The sequence below is a fragment of the Dysidea avara genome, chromosome 5 (assembly GCF_963678975.1).
Source record: "Dysidea avara chromosome 5, odDysAvar1.4, whole genome shotgun sequence".
Classification (NCBI taxonomy): Eukaryota; Metazoa; Porifera; class Demospongiae; order Dictyoceratida; family Dysideidae; genus Dysidea; species Dysidea avara.
In genome coordinates this window covers 3,814,290-3,828,962 of record NC_089276.1, presented here as the reverse complement: position 1 = coordinate 3,828,962, position 14,673 = coordinate 3,814,290, and the positions used below count along the sequence as shown (strand labels likewise).

General features: G+C 37.8%; 1 protein-coding gene across 1 annotated transcript in view; it reads right to left on the bottom strand.

The window, feature by feature from the left end:
• The window catches only part of LOC136255725 (receptor-type tyrosine-protein phosphatase S-like), a 58,210-nt gene that overhangs the window by 30,525 nt on the left and 13,012 nt on the right, over positions 1-14,673 (bottom strand). The window contains exons 9-12 of the mRNA XM_066048560.1: positions 8,741-9,061; positions 6,314-6,628; positions 2,006-2,314; positions 1,633-1,953 (exon numbers count right to left, since the gene is read on the bottom strand). Of these exons, the coding sequence (XP_065904632.1) occupies positions 1,633-1,953; positions 2,006-2,314; positions 6,314-6,628; positions 8,741-9,061 (1,266 nt within the window). The remainder of the gene's footprint in view (positions 1-1,632; positions 1,954-2,005; positions 2,315-6,313; positions 6,629-8,740; positions 9,062-14,673) is intronic.

Sequence of the window (14,673 nt, the reverse complement as noted above, 5' to 3'; positions counted from 1 at the left end):
ATGGTAGGGTGGGACAAGGTGAATCACCATTCTCAATTTAGCTGATCAATATTTTGGTGAGCTTAGTCTTACATCAATGGTATATTTAATTCCAAACACACAGTTTGTTGATAGTACAAAATATAATGAACTTGCAGATTTTCTTTGGGGCGTTAGGCGCATTGGCAACTGCCATCTTCAATAAACAATTAAAATATAGGATGTCTTATAAATAGTCAACTGTACTGTGTGGTCAACATACTTTGCTTTGGCATTTTTCAAGCCCATGGCTACTGATAGTTTGCATGGCAAGTATTAGTACTGGCATGGCAAGTATTAGTACTGTGCAGAATTAAAAAGCCTTCTTGTTCACTACTAGCAAATAGAAAGCCTTTCTATTTATACCTAAACTATAAACAAGAAGCCATACAAAGTACATATAGTTCTGTCATTGTCTTACCCAGGTCTTCTGAAAACAGAAGAAAAAAATATCATACCACAGGAAAACTAAATCTGCTGTATCTTGATAACTCATCAAAACATGTAGTAATCGGGACAAGTATTTTATGGTGGCCTAGCTAACTGTCTGGGTACTGTCTGTGTACTATATAAAAGAGGCCACACCGACATAGGTAACCAGCTAGTTATGCTTTATAGCCAGTTGATTTGACCCACACACTGAGCTAGAAACAGCTTCTTAACAATAATCCAATGCTAGAGGCACCATTATCAAGCTTATACTGCTGGTACTGCTTTTCCTTACAAGTCACGAAGGTCGTGCATGCACCAAAATTATACATAATATTTACAAAAATGTATGACAATAGTTGAGTAATATAGTTGTGTATGGTGGCATGGCTATTCCTACATGGTTTAGCCATATTTCAGGCAGGCTGCGGTGTGAGACTATGTGGATATCTATCTGAGAATACTTACTGGCTCATCATTGAAGCCTAAACGTAATGTTAGTGCTAAATACTGGAACAAAAAAAGGAATAAAATAAATCTATGCAACAACAATAGGCACTATTGCTACTACTGTACACAAGTTACACGTTTCGTTGATATTCTAATGAATTAGTGCATGTGCGACCTTCGTGACTTGTCAGGAAGAGCAGTACCAGCAGTTGTAGGTTAATAATGGTGTGTCCATCATTACGTACAAGAGATGGATAATGCCCAGACTATTGTTAAGAAGCTGTTTCCGGGAGTCCAGTCTGTAAAATACATTATGCCACATCAGTTCTGTTTGCTCTACATATTCCCATATATTATTTCACTGTATTTCAATGCCCAACTAAATCCAGTGAGTGAATAGTTTATAAAAAGGTGACTTCTATAAAAACAAATAGTTAAAAGAATTGACCTTAATACCTGATTTTTACTTGACTCATTCACACATGCTGCTTTTATAGACTACAAGGCCTGTGCTAGCTTTCATATAGCCCATTACAACAAGCTATTAAAAACAGGCAATTGTGAGGAATGAATGTGAAAGCTGTAAAGAGCTTGCATTTACTTTCAGGAAGATTACTTTGTTAAACATATATCCTTTTATCTCATGTGGGTGTGTGAAGACACGATTTTTTTTTGCAACCAGCCTATGTGGGGCACACACCTGGTCTAAAATGTGTATGTACATGTACACAGTACCTGTAAGCATCCCCAGCATAACTGATTGTTCTTCATTAGTTTCCAGTATTGTGACACTACATGTGTAACTGCCTTCATCTCCCTCCATCAGGTACATAAAGTATAGGATGCTAATAAAATCACTATCATTAACAGTGGTTGGGTTGATGGTCACTCTACTATTATTTGTAACATTTCCTCCAGGTCCCATCCAACTGATCATTACTGAACTGGACTCCACTCCACTAACTGTACTCACTGTACACTGGATCATTTGGGGTCTACCCACCATAGCTCCTTGTATGGGACCAGATGGTGATATGGTGACATTAGGAGGAGGAACTGTGAAGGGAGTTAGTTTATACAAAGCAAATATTGAACATAATACACTCACCCATCACATCCAGTGTAACATTACCAGTAGCCATTACTACTGGACTAGCATTGATCACTACTATACACTCGTATGCTCTATCAGTTGTGTTCACTTGTGAGATGGTATAAGTGTCTGTGTATATTAGTGAACTGTCCATCATAGCTGATGATGTGTCATTTGTCCTGTTCAATTCTGTACCATCCCTCCTCCATATAATATCCACTCTACTGGTGATACCTCTAACAGCAGTCACACTACACTCCAGTGTTAGTGACTGACCAACTATCTGAGTGTTGGGGGCACTGACAGTCACACTGGGAGTGGGTACTATAAATATACATGAAAAATAAGTACATATTCACATTGGCAGAGTTCAAACATACATATGGTTGTTTCCAGTGCAACTTATCCATTTCTAACAAATCTTCTATTAATCTGTTACTCAGGGACTACACATGCAAGTATAAGGAGAGATTAGGAATTTTACAAGCTAGTAGAGATTACTACACAAAAAAAGTACTGTGATTGTTGGAGAAGCAGTGCAAAAATTACAGACAGTAATAGATAGAACATAAAGCCATGACATAGTAATTGCAATCCAACACTTTGTGGTAAGATATGACAAAGATGTGCACATGTGTCAAGCTCAAGTGAAAAATCAAGCCTCTAAAGTTATCCATTATGAGATTTATACTTGTCAGATGGCCACAATCAGTTAGTCATTAAAAAACTTCAGTTTACAACAAATCATATGAAGTGTTTTTGGATCTCTCTAAAAGCATGTTTGGGTCTACTTTGATTATATCTAGCCAACACCATCAGCAGAAAAGTGAGACTGGTTTTCCATGTGGCATTTTCACAATGTTCATAACTACAACAACCTTACAAAAATTATTCTTATGAAAACTGATGAGCACTGAATAATTCGGTATGTGCATGAGGTCACGCTTAAGATGAAATGAAGAGTTTGTATCATTGCTTCAGCTACAGTCATGCCAGTTTTTGTCACCTTCACAGCAAAAATAATGTGAATGTTTCTAAACTCATGAGAACAAAGAAGTATTTCCCAGGAACCATTCATCTTGGTATACATGGAAGTCTCTCACATACGAGTCAAAATTTGGTTCAAAGACTCTTCCAGTAACTGGCATCATGTTTCCAAAGACTTCCCACCTTAATATCCAGAAAAATCCTCACCTTTCCTGAGTCTGACCTCAGTATTTCTTGTGCAGTACACATGTGGCTTTGTTGCATTACTAGCTAGAAGGTAATGATTCTAGAGATGGTACTGTTCCAACCAACGCTGGCGTGGGATTTGCCAACACATAATCATCTTCAAGCACATGTTTAGAATATTCTTTTGACAAATGTGTTGAGTAAATATAATGTAAACCAAAACAGCCAAGCTGTAAAAAAAGAGTGCGGCTCCCAAAAAGGCCAGGGAGAAAAAAGATGTGAAATCTAAGGTGGCGGCCAAGAAATGGCTGTGATGGTAAGTTAATGGCAAAAAAATTTAATTACGACAATTCAGGTGAATTTGGTGCCGAATACTAGTGAACTTGGAGTAGGCAATGCAAATTCACCTGAATTGTCGTAATTGAAAATTTTGCCATTAACCTACAATCACAGCTGTTTCTTGGCCACCATCTTAGATTTCACATCTTTTTTCCCCTGGCCTTTTTGGGGCCACGCTCCTTTTTATACAGCTTGGCTGTTTTGATTTAGATATCACTTCTTTTTGATTGCAAGCCACAAAACCGGCCATAATATGGCTTTGGTGCTTCCTTTTAACTTTTTTTCTTTACTGCAGGAATTGTGGATCAAAAAGAAGTATTTTTGTCTGATTAAAAATTTGTATATTTAACAAATGATTATCACATACTGTAGTTGATAAGGTGACTTTCCTTACATAACTGAACTGTAGCTGAAACTTTCATTGTTTGTAGCTGAACTCTTTTCACACATATTTCTACTGGGTGGTTTGTAGCTGATCTCTATAGGGTAACTTGTATCTAGCTGATATCTCTACAGGATGATTTGTTTGTAGCTGAACTCTCTACTGGGTGATTTGTTTGTAGCTGATCTCTATACAGGTTACTTGTTTCTAGCTGATCTCTCTTCAGGGTGACTGCTCTATTAGGATGACTGCTCTAGTAGAGTATCTCGATCTTGCAGTTGCTACACCATTCGTGTTATAACTCTGTGGCTTTAAGTCTGATTCTTCTACACCATTGAAGAACCTTTCTAAGACGATTATTCCATCTGTACAGCGATTTTCAAAGCATTATTCCAAGCGGTATATCTGGTAGGCGTGGCAAGTAGTAGTTTTATTAGCTAACCTCAATTGCATAATTTTACACACTGTTGGTTTTTTTGTTGTATCTTCGTGGTGTTTAGCTTGATTTCTTTCAAACCACAAAAGGTTTGAGGTTCAATAGTTAACCTATTCACCCACTGATTTTCAGCTTCTTCCCATAAGCGGTTTACCTTGTAGGCATGACAACATATTGGAGTTATTTTTTGTGAATAATTGCTAATAACTCCTTCACTGATAATCGTATTCCAGCTGAAGTTGGTACCAAGAAGCATTTTGATACCCCCCTTCTGTATGCCAAATTTCAAGGCGATACGATATGGTGTTTGCATTTCATGGCAGTCTCTGTAAGTGTGCAAAAACAGGAAGAAAAATAAGAAAAAAAAAAAAAAAAAAACGAAGAAAATAAGCCAATTTTAGAAGTCGCGTAACTTGGAAACGCTTGAAGCAATTTCACTCAAATTTGGTATGTGGAGTACTGACGTTGGCGGGTTTGTCTGTAAGGAATGTGTTGATATGGAAAATTAATGTCTTGATATATGCTTTCCTCGCATGAGAAGATGATGACAAGAAATGAAGATGAAAAGTAAAGGCAAGGCCAGACAGCAGTTCTGCAACATGTGAGTTTGCTGTTGTTCTGTAAAAAATGACTGTATGATGTGTCATTTAGCCTCCAACCTTTTGAAAAGACAGGCAGACCAAAAGTTGGTATTCACGATTTTGTTAAAGTTTCAAATTTGTAAAGATTTTCAAAGTTTTACTGTTAGAAGATTTGATCATCAGGTAAAAAAAAGAACTCTTTTGTAACAGTGTTTTCATAGCACAGAAGATGGTCGTTATATTTAAAAGCAGCAGTAATTTGGTTGGAGCCCTTTGTTTGGGTGAAGGGTTATGTTGGGAAGGAGCCTTCTTCATATCATCATACTGATTTAGCCACAGTGTGATGCTATCTGACCGTCTCCCTGCTACACAGGTTTTCACTAACCTTTAGTGGGATGGTGACTAACAACAAAGAATGGATCTTGTTAGGAGGGAGAAGGTGTGCTTTAATACAAAGCTCGTGTAAGTAAAAAAGGCTATTCTCCAACCAGAAATACAGTAGGTGAAGCATTTATACTACCCAACAACTATCCTTTTCACTTTTTAATTCATAAGTTATATAACTAGCTACACAGCCAAGGAAATGCTCGAAATTTAAGCCTCATATACTGAAAAGTTAACAACAAAAAGTTCAATCTGTAGTTACTGGGAAAATAAATCACAGTGCTTTACATGGTGATATACAGAGTTGAGATTTGTAGTATTGCCAATAAAATAAACAAGCGAATCCGTTGCTAATTTCACTATAGGTACTATAAGTTGTCACTGTTTCTCTTTTCTTCACAACAAACACGAAATCAGCAATGGAATGCTTATCTTTTTAATCTGATAAAAACAAGGCATTAAAAAATTTTCATGGATTTTAGTAGACATACATTGTCGTACCTTGATCTAATCATGATTAACATATCTTGTGCGCTGCATTGCACACTTAGTATTGGTGCATGAGACCAGCTACATCTATGACAAAACTAAGGCTAAAGCAAAGGCACGTAGTGACAACGGTGCTAGCCTATAATCCCAATGGTGTTGACTGCAGATTCAGCAGAAAGGTTTATAAACAGCTCTAGTTCAATTATTTGTTGCACAGAAAAATTCACTAGTGAAACTTTTTCGTGGCTTAGGTTGTCCGCAAAAAAATATAACACATTGAACATAGCCTACGACTAAATTATCTTGAACAAAACTTTCCTGATTTATGGTACTTACTGTCCCTATAGCAAAGTTTGTAGGCTTAAACCATAAAGTGGATCCCACAATCGCAATTTTTATGGCATGTGTGTAGAAACATAATGAAGTTCTACATCAGATACTGACGTATAAAACAATGTATGTATGTATGTACGTACGTACATATGTATGTATATATGTAGGTACATATGTATATACATACATTCATGCATGTATATTACCTGTCACATCCAGTGAAACAGTGTCATTAGCCATTACTTGAGGTGTAGAGTTGATCACTACTTGACATCCATACTCAATACCCTCATCAGTTGTGTTCAATTGTGAGATGTTGTAAGTGTCTGTGTACACTAGTGAAGTGTCCATCATAGTTGATGATGTATCATTTGTCCTCATCACTTCTGTACCATTCCTTCTCCACACAATATCCACACTACTGGTGATACCTCTCACAGCAGTCACATTACATGTTAGTGTAAGTGGACCACCAACTATCTGAGTGTTGGGGGCAGTGACAGTCACACTGGGAGTGGGTACTGTAATGTACACACACACACACACACCAGATTATACTAAAGATTATAGCAAACAATTACAGTAGGACATCCATCATCTAAATCCTTGATTATCCAAATGCTACAAGGGGCTGTTCTACAAGTAGAAGCCAGGGAAACAAGGGAGGTCACCTACTCCTGCAATGACATTTAATTCCTAATTCAGTCCATATCCATGATTGAATTAGGGATCACATGTCCACTAGCATCTGCAGGAGTAGGCGTTTCCCTAAAATCCCTTCTCTTTGTTTATTTTTTTATAACATAACTATGACTAATCAACCCACGCTTACTGCGAAAAAAGGAAGAATGACACCAGACATACCATTGTGTCTGAACACGCACTCAACCTATCAATTATTACTGAAAAGCAAAATGTCATCATTACATTTTTGTTTTCAGCTATGTCCAGCCCACTACACAGTGCTACAAACAAAGAACACTATGTGAAGGAACTCTGCAATCAATCCAGTCATAAAAACTTGGATGATTTCTGTTACATATAGGGAAGCCATCAGACTGCACTACCACAAATTGTTGCCTTTTGTTGTCAACAAAGATAAATGAGACACAGGTAAGTCCATGAAGAATGCATTGTACGTACTATAGCATGTCAAAAGGTACCTGTTGTGCTGAAGCGACATCTAATAGTGAAATAATCAGGCCAGTAGTAGTCTTAGCCGTTATTGAGTTACGCTTGCCTGGCAGGCAGTTAGCTAGTCATTCAACAGAAAAATCTGCAATTTTTTTATTTTTAAAATCATTCCACAGCAATATACTGCTGTAGAGAGGAAAACTTTGGAGGATGGAAAACTAAATTTGCAAATTCGCTACAAATTCGCTGAAGTTTTAACCTGCCAATTATTCATAGCACCTTACCGTAAGCTAGGAAATTTTGACGTCAAATTTTTTTGACAAATTTGACAAATCGGTTTAATTCGTCAAATTTAAATTCATCAAATGCATTTAAAAGTACAGTATAATTTGTTGATTTTCGTCAACATTTTATTCGTCAAATCTGCTGAAGTGTGAATTTGTCAAATTTTTCTTGCATCAAAATTTCCTTGCGTACACTAGATTAACATTTTTATAGCTATAGATTGAGCTTGAATTCGCCAATGTTTATTTCACCAAATGCAAAATTTAGCTTGCTATTCACCAAAGTTTATACCAGTCAAAGTTTACACCCGCCAAAGTTTCCCTCTATGTGGTATTGGAAGTGTTGTTGGCTGGTCTGTAGACAGTCTTAGGCTTGCTTAATACCTTACCAATACAGTGAAACTTCAGTTATCCAGACCCTACTTATCCAGATTCTCCAGCTGTACATACTGTACTTCTATTTAATCTCAAATTCATGATTACTATGTAGTATACATGTAAATTTGATATTTGCGACCAGCTGAGCCAGTGTTTATACAAATATACTCAAGAGTGGATATATGAGGTTAAGTGGGGACAGTGGGTGACAGGGAATAATGAAATTTTAGGGCCACAGTTATTTAGTAATGGAAGCACTTAAGGTGGTTAAATATTACCAGTGACTGAAGCACACTCAGCATGCAATACAGAGGCTTGGACAAGTACTCCATTTTCCCTCCAAGAAAAAAGAGCTATTGTGGAATTGGACCTGAAACTGGTTTTAACCTATCAGTGAGATAGAATCTCATAATTTGATCACATTATTAGACTTGGAAGCTTTAGTCATGCAGTTTCAATTGTCGAAGAGATAATTTTTGAGAGGTATTTTAAAGTTGTAATCATAAAATGGACAGAGAAAATTTTAACAACTACTATGGGATACTGAATTCGGTAGCAATTTTAGTGGGCTGCTAAAATGATTTTGCTCACGTGGGTGCATACAGACAAACATAGATAGATAGGTACACAGACACACACACTTTTACGAAAACAATTTCAGTAAACCAGGCAATTGTGAGAAATGAATTTGAAGGCTGTATAGAGCTTGTATTTACTTTCAGGAAGATTATTTTGTTTAACATAAACCCATTTTGTTCATGTGGGTATGTACAGACATGGTCTTTTGCACAGCCTATGTGGGACACACACCTGGTAAAAAACGTGTATGTACAGTACCTGTAAGCATCCCCAGCATAACTGATTGTTCTTCATTAGTTTCCAGTATTGTGACACTACACATGTAATTGCCTTCATCTCCCTCCATCAGGTACATAAAGTCTAGGATGCTAATAAAATCACTATCATTAACAGTGGTTGGGTTGATGGTCACTCTACTATTATTTGTAACATTTCCTCCAGGTCCCATCCAACTGATCATTACTGAATTTAAGTCCACTCCACTAACTGTACTCACTCTACACTGGATCATTTGGGGACTACCCACCATAGCTCCTTGTATGGGACCAGATGGTGATGTGGTGACTGTAGGAGGAGGAACTGTGGAAGAAATGAATTAATATAACAAGGAAATATTGAGCAAAGTATACTCAGTACACTCATCACATTATAAAAATATTAGGGCCATACTTTTGGACCAAAACTTAGTGTGACAAATCTGACGATAAACTTCAAACATGCAAATCAACGATCCACATCTTGTGGCTAGTTAATTCCATTAACTGCAAACAACAATATGCTATTTAATGGCTGGCAAATCAGGTCACATACAGCCCTTGTGATTCAAATCTCAAGGCATGGAATGTGGTATTGCAAGAATCTGTATCCGTTCTTCATGTTTTACAATAAGTAAGCCTCTGTTGTTACAGTGGTTACTTAGCCTTCTCCAAGTAGCCCAACAAATAAAAGTTCTGTTGATATTATGTAGTATTAGGCTAAGCAAGCCAAGCTACTGTACATAGCCTGTTTTGTATAAACGTTCATTCGTCGAAAGGTATATCGTGTATGCAGCTTCAAGGGTGAAAGCACAACTTTGTACATGTCAATTTACATATGCAATACAGAGCTCAATACAATGGTTTTGTTTTGATCTGTCAAAATGTCAGATCAAAATGAGATTTGACAGGTCATTAGTTAGAATTGATAGGCCATAATTTTGAATGTGAAGGAAATGCTGTGATACCATACAGTGTGCGAAGCACGCTCCAAACGCAAATGCAAAGTCACCATCAGATGATATGTCCGAGTCATCACTTGAACAAAACCACTGGTCCCATTCATCAAGGGTGAGTTTTTGTGTTTCACTATCTTCATTGGATTCTAGTTCATCTACAGTAATGGAGGATGACCCTGCAGTCTGTTCTCTTGACTTGTACTTCTTCCTGGCACTCTGTTGAGGTCTTAATGTGCACTCGCTTAGCCACAATTTAATTGCACTGTCAGCTGAAAATTCTGCTAATGTGGGCCCTTCAATGTATATTTCCAAAAGGTCATTCAGTGTGGATGTTTGGAGACTGTACATGTTTCTTTTGGTGCTTTTAAGGTATTTCAAACTTGAAAAGATTGTTCGACTCTTGCGTTAGAGAAAGGTAAGCTAAAAAGTAGCTTGCACAGCATCAAAACATTTGGCCACTTTGCTGAATCTGGACAAACAAACAGATTGTACCACACGTTGTGATAGTCAGTACTCTCTATTCCTAGGTAAGACCTGGCATACACCAAAGCATCCTCTATTTCATCTTGCATGGACAGAACGCTGACATCTGTTGCCTCCAGTGGATTTCTAAAGCATGAACATAACAACTCAATGCTATTTTTAACATCCTGCAGTGAAGTGTCCTCATCATCAGTAGAGTCAATAGTTGGCCTCTTTACCCAGCTCTGTGTGTCTAAAAAAGCTATTGTTACCCTCAACACACCAGTGTCTGACCACTCTAGTCTTTCCTGAATGGCTTTGTACAACCTGTCAAGGTCACCCAGAGCTTGCTTCTTGCAATATTCTAATGTAGCAACTGTGTAACTTTTAAGAGTTGCTCCTTGGTAACTGACACTACTTCCCTCACTGACAACCCTGCTTTGTGCCACTTTGACAGTGGGCCACTCTGATTGGTCCTTTTTTCTTAATGATCTCAATGAGTTCACTGTCTTAAGAATTTGTTTGAGACCATCTACAATATCACAGTCTAATTTCTGCAAGCATAAACTAAGTATTGCTGGCCCCTTAAGTACCTCAACAAACATAGCACTTCCAAGGGAGTGTATAAGCAGTGGAATGGACTACTGGAATGGTGGAATACTGGAATGGCGGAATGGAATTTTTTAAAGTTCAATATCATTTTTTACATTCAAATAAGTACAACTCCTCCACTTATGTAAGCAAATAAATAGGATTCCCCTTGAAGTCAGCATACTTTTACTCACCATAACACTTGTATGACTCATAACTCAATACTTTATTACTTCTAACTGTGGTTCAGTTCAGTGTGCAATGTGACACTGCCACAATGAACTTTGGCTTAAATTTTGTTTTCTGACATAATTGTGGAAAAGGCTCATTGTAAATGCTTACAAGATAGTCGCATTTCACTTTTCCCAAAGATTTTCGCTTAGGCTCCTAGGTTAGTGGAAAATACCTCGTACAGGCTCTGCCTTCTGTGTTTGCCCTTCAGTGCCTAACTGGTAAAGTTAATTGATAATAAATAAACGAATACTTCATTATACAGTAAATGTACTTTTACAATACATTCATGCAATCAGCTAGCTAGCTAACTTTTTATCATTTGGGAACAAGGGTTAAGTTAGGAGTCTCCTTGGTATTCTCAATAAACTGCTATTGTGCATGTCCATAACTGACTATACACCGCTATATTGGTAAACTTTGGCTATGGTGAGGTGAATTATGCTAAAAGAGCTGACTTCAATGGGGAATCCTATTTATTTGCTTACATAAGTGGAGGAGTTGTACTTATTTGGATGTAAAAAATGATATTGAACTTTAAAAAGTTTCATTCCACCATTCCAGTATTCCATTCCACTGTTTATACACTCCCCACTTCCAAGCAAAAACTTTGCACGTGACCACTTCAGCAAGTATCCCTTTAGCCGAGCCCTGTCTTGAAATTTAAGTAAAGCATCTTCATAAGGGAGTGTATAAACAATGGAATGGACTACTGGAATGGTGGAATGGAATTTTTTAAAGTTCAACATAATTTTTTACATCCAAATAAGTACAACTCCTCCCCTTATGTAAGCAAATAAATAGGATTCCCCTTGAAGTCAGCTCTTTTAGCATACTTTTCCTCACTACAACACTTGTATGACTTATAACTCAATACTTTATTACTTGTGTGAAACTAACTGTGGTTTAGTTCAGTGTGCAGTGTGGCACTGCCACAATGAAGTTTGGCTTAAATTTTGTTTTCTGACATAATTGTGGAAAAGGCTCATTGTAAATGCTTACAAGATAGTCGCATTTCACTTTTCCCAAAGATTTTCACTTAGGTTCCTAGGTTAATGGTAAACAGCTCATACAGGCTCTGCCTTCTGTGTTTGTCCTCCAGTGCCTAACTGGTAAAGTTGATAATAAATGAATGCCATTATACAGTGAATGTACTTTTACAAGCAATCAGCTAGCTAGCTAACTTTTTATCATTTGAGAACAAGGGTTAAGTCAGGAGTCTTCCTGATGTTCCCAATAAACTGCTATTGTGCATGTCCATAACTGACTATACACCGCTATATTGGTAAACTTTGGCTATGGTGAGGTGAATTATGCTAAAAGAGCTGACTTCAAGGGAAATCCTATTTATTTGCTTACATAAGTGGAGGAGTTGTACTTATTTGGATGTAAAAAATGATATTGAACTTAAAAAAAATTCATTCCACCATTCCAGTATTCCACCATTCCAGTAGTCCATTCCACTGTCTATACACTCCCTCTTCACAAAGGGCAGCTAGGTGAGAAAGGTAGGCACCAAATTGATCAATGGTCCTTTGTAGAACTTTTCGTTTGTGGTTTAGCAACTGAGAACCTTGTGCACGCACTGGTAGACAGCCATTCTCCTTAAAATCAAATACCTCTTTAAGATCTTCAACAATAGATTTTAATTCCCGAACCTTTTTAGGGGATTTCTCATACAAATAATATAGCCTTAGTAACATTTCTTCAATTCCTTTAAACAGTGAGCTAACAAAACCATTCTTGGACGCTAGTTCGAAGCAATGTGCAAAACACCAGCTCCAGTAAATCCACGGTAAACTACGGCATAGATTTGCCTTGATGCTCGAATGATGGGCAATATTTACTGACGCCCCATCAGTTCCTCCTCCTACTAAGATTGAGTTGCATGCTAAGACGTTTGCTTGATCACATATATTCTTGATCCCCAATGTGTTTGAAAGTATTTCTCCCAGGCACTTCAGCAAGCCATCAGTATCTGTCTTGCATACTGTACCAACTGACAAGAACCTGGCACAAGACTTGATCTCTCTACGGTCGTCAGCTTGCTGACAGTACAATAACACTACAGCTTCATCTTCAACTTTTGCAACATCAGTGGTACCATCCATTAGAAAGCTAAAGTAAAAGACTTTCTCCTTCAAAAATGCCATAAACGATGACCGTTGTGATGCAGCAATGAAGTGAGTGAAGCTTTTGCAGGATACATCATTATTATAAGCAGTACCCATATCAACTGCATGCCTACTTTCTAGTTGGTACAAAGGAGAGTACTTAGCAAACGTATTTCCTTCTTTAGCCATGGTGAAAGACAAATCAAACTTGCGTCTTAGACGCTCGCATGATTGGGCATCTAGCTTCATTAACAATCGTACAATGGGTGCAACAGACGTCAGCGGCTCGCCACTATCCTTTGCTTGGCCGATCTTCAAATAACTCATGGTGGCAGAATGCTGGCAACATGTCGCATGATCGACCACGTTACTTGTTCTATGGTTCGTGGAACCTTCTATTCATACCCGAGAAAAGTTTCACTGGCCTGTGATCTTCCTTTTGTATCGTCAGCAGATTTCACACCAAAGAGCTGCCATGGTGGATTTATCATTCTTCTCCGTATCGCACCGAAGCCAAGTAAGCATCTGGTAATCAGCATTGTACTGCTTCTGCCACTTTTCAAAAGTTCCATGGGTGATTTGTCGTTTCTTCCGCTTCTCTTTATCCACTAAACCGCTAGCTGTTGCCGTACATTTTTGAGCGGCCATTATTGACCGGTAAAACTTTATTATGAGCGGTCATGTGATACGTATGTCCGGATATTGACCGGTGACCGACCGTTATATTGAGCTCTGCAATAGATGCTATATGGATCTATTATCTGAGGAGTAAACACAACTAGTATTTCATTGCCAGTGTGAGTTCCATTTGAGTAAGGTCATATCCTATAAGTACCATATATAATATTTATTCATATTAAAGCCAGGCTCAAAATGTGGGGTCCTAAATGAAGACATCGGTTTCTACGCTATTTAGAGACCGGAGGACGATGTGGGCGAGGCTACCCATAAACTTAATTACTGAGGCTGCAACATTTAGTACATGATCTCTATCATACAGTACAATATGTAATAGGACGGACGGATGGCTGTGGTATTCAAGATTAGCACTATTTCCTTCCTGTCTATTAATCCCGAATATCACACCCATCCGTCCTATTACAATTAATCTAACAATCATAACATAACCACTGTTTCTAAGCAACCGTATTGTTGCTATACTATGGGGCATCTATCACTATGGTAACATTAGTGGACATGTACCTCTAATAGAAATAAACCACAATATTAGCCAAACAGATTAGCACAACAGATTCAAGGTCACCTTGACAAACAAGTGTAATACTAATTCTATTAGCTAATTGTTGACCTATTTCAAAATAGTAAGTCAAGGTGCTACTGAGAGCATTATATTGTAACACTTTCACTTGTTGGATTAATATATATATATATATAAAAGTGTGTGTGTATGTGTGTGTGTGTGTGTGTGTGTGTGTGTGTGTGTGTGTGTGTGTGTGTGTGTGTGTGTGTGTGTGTGTGTGTGTGTGTGTGTGTGTGTGTGTGTGTGTGTGTGTGTGTGTGTGTGTGTGTGTGTGTGTGTGTGATCCACTGTGCTGATAATAGTTATTGCACTAATCACT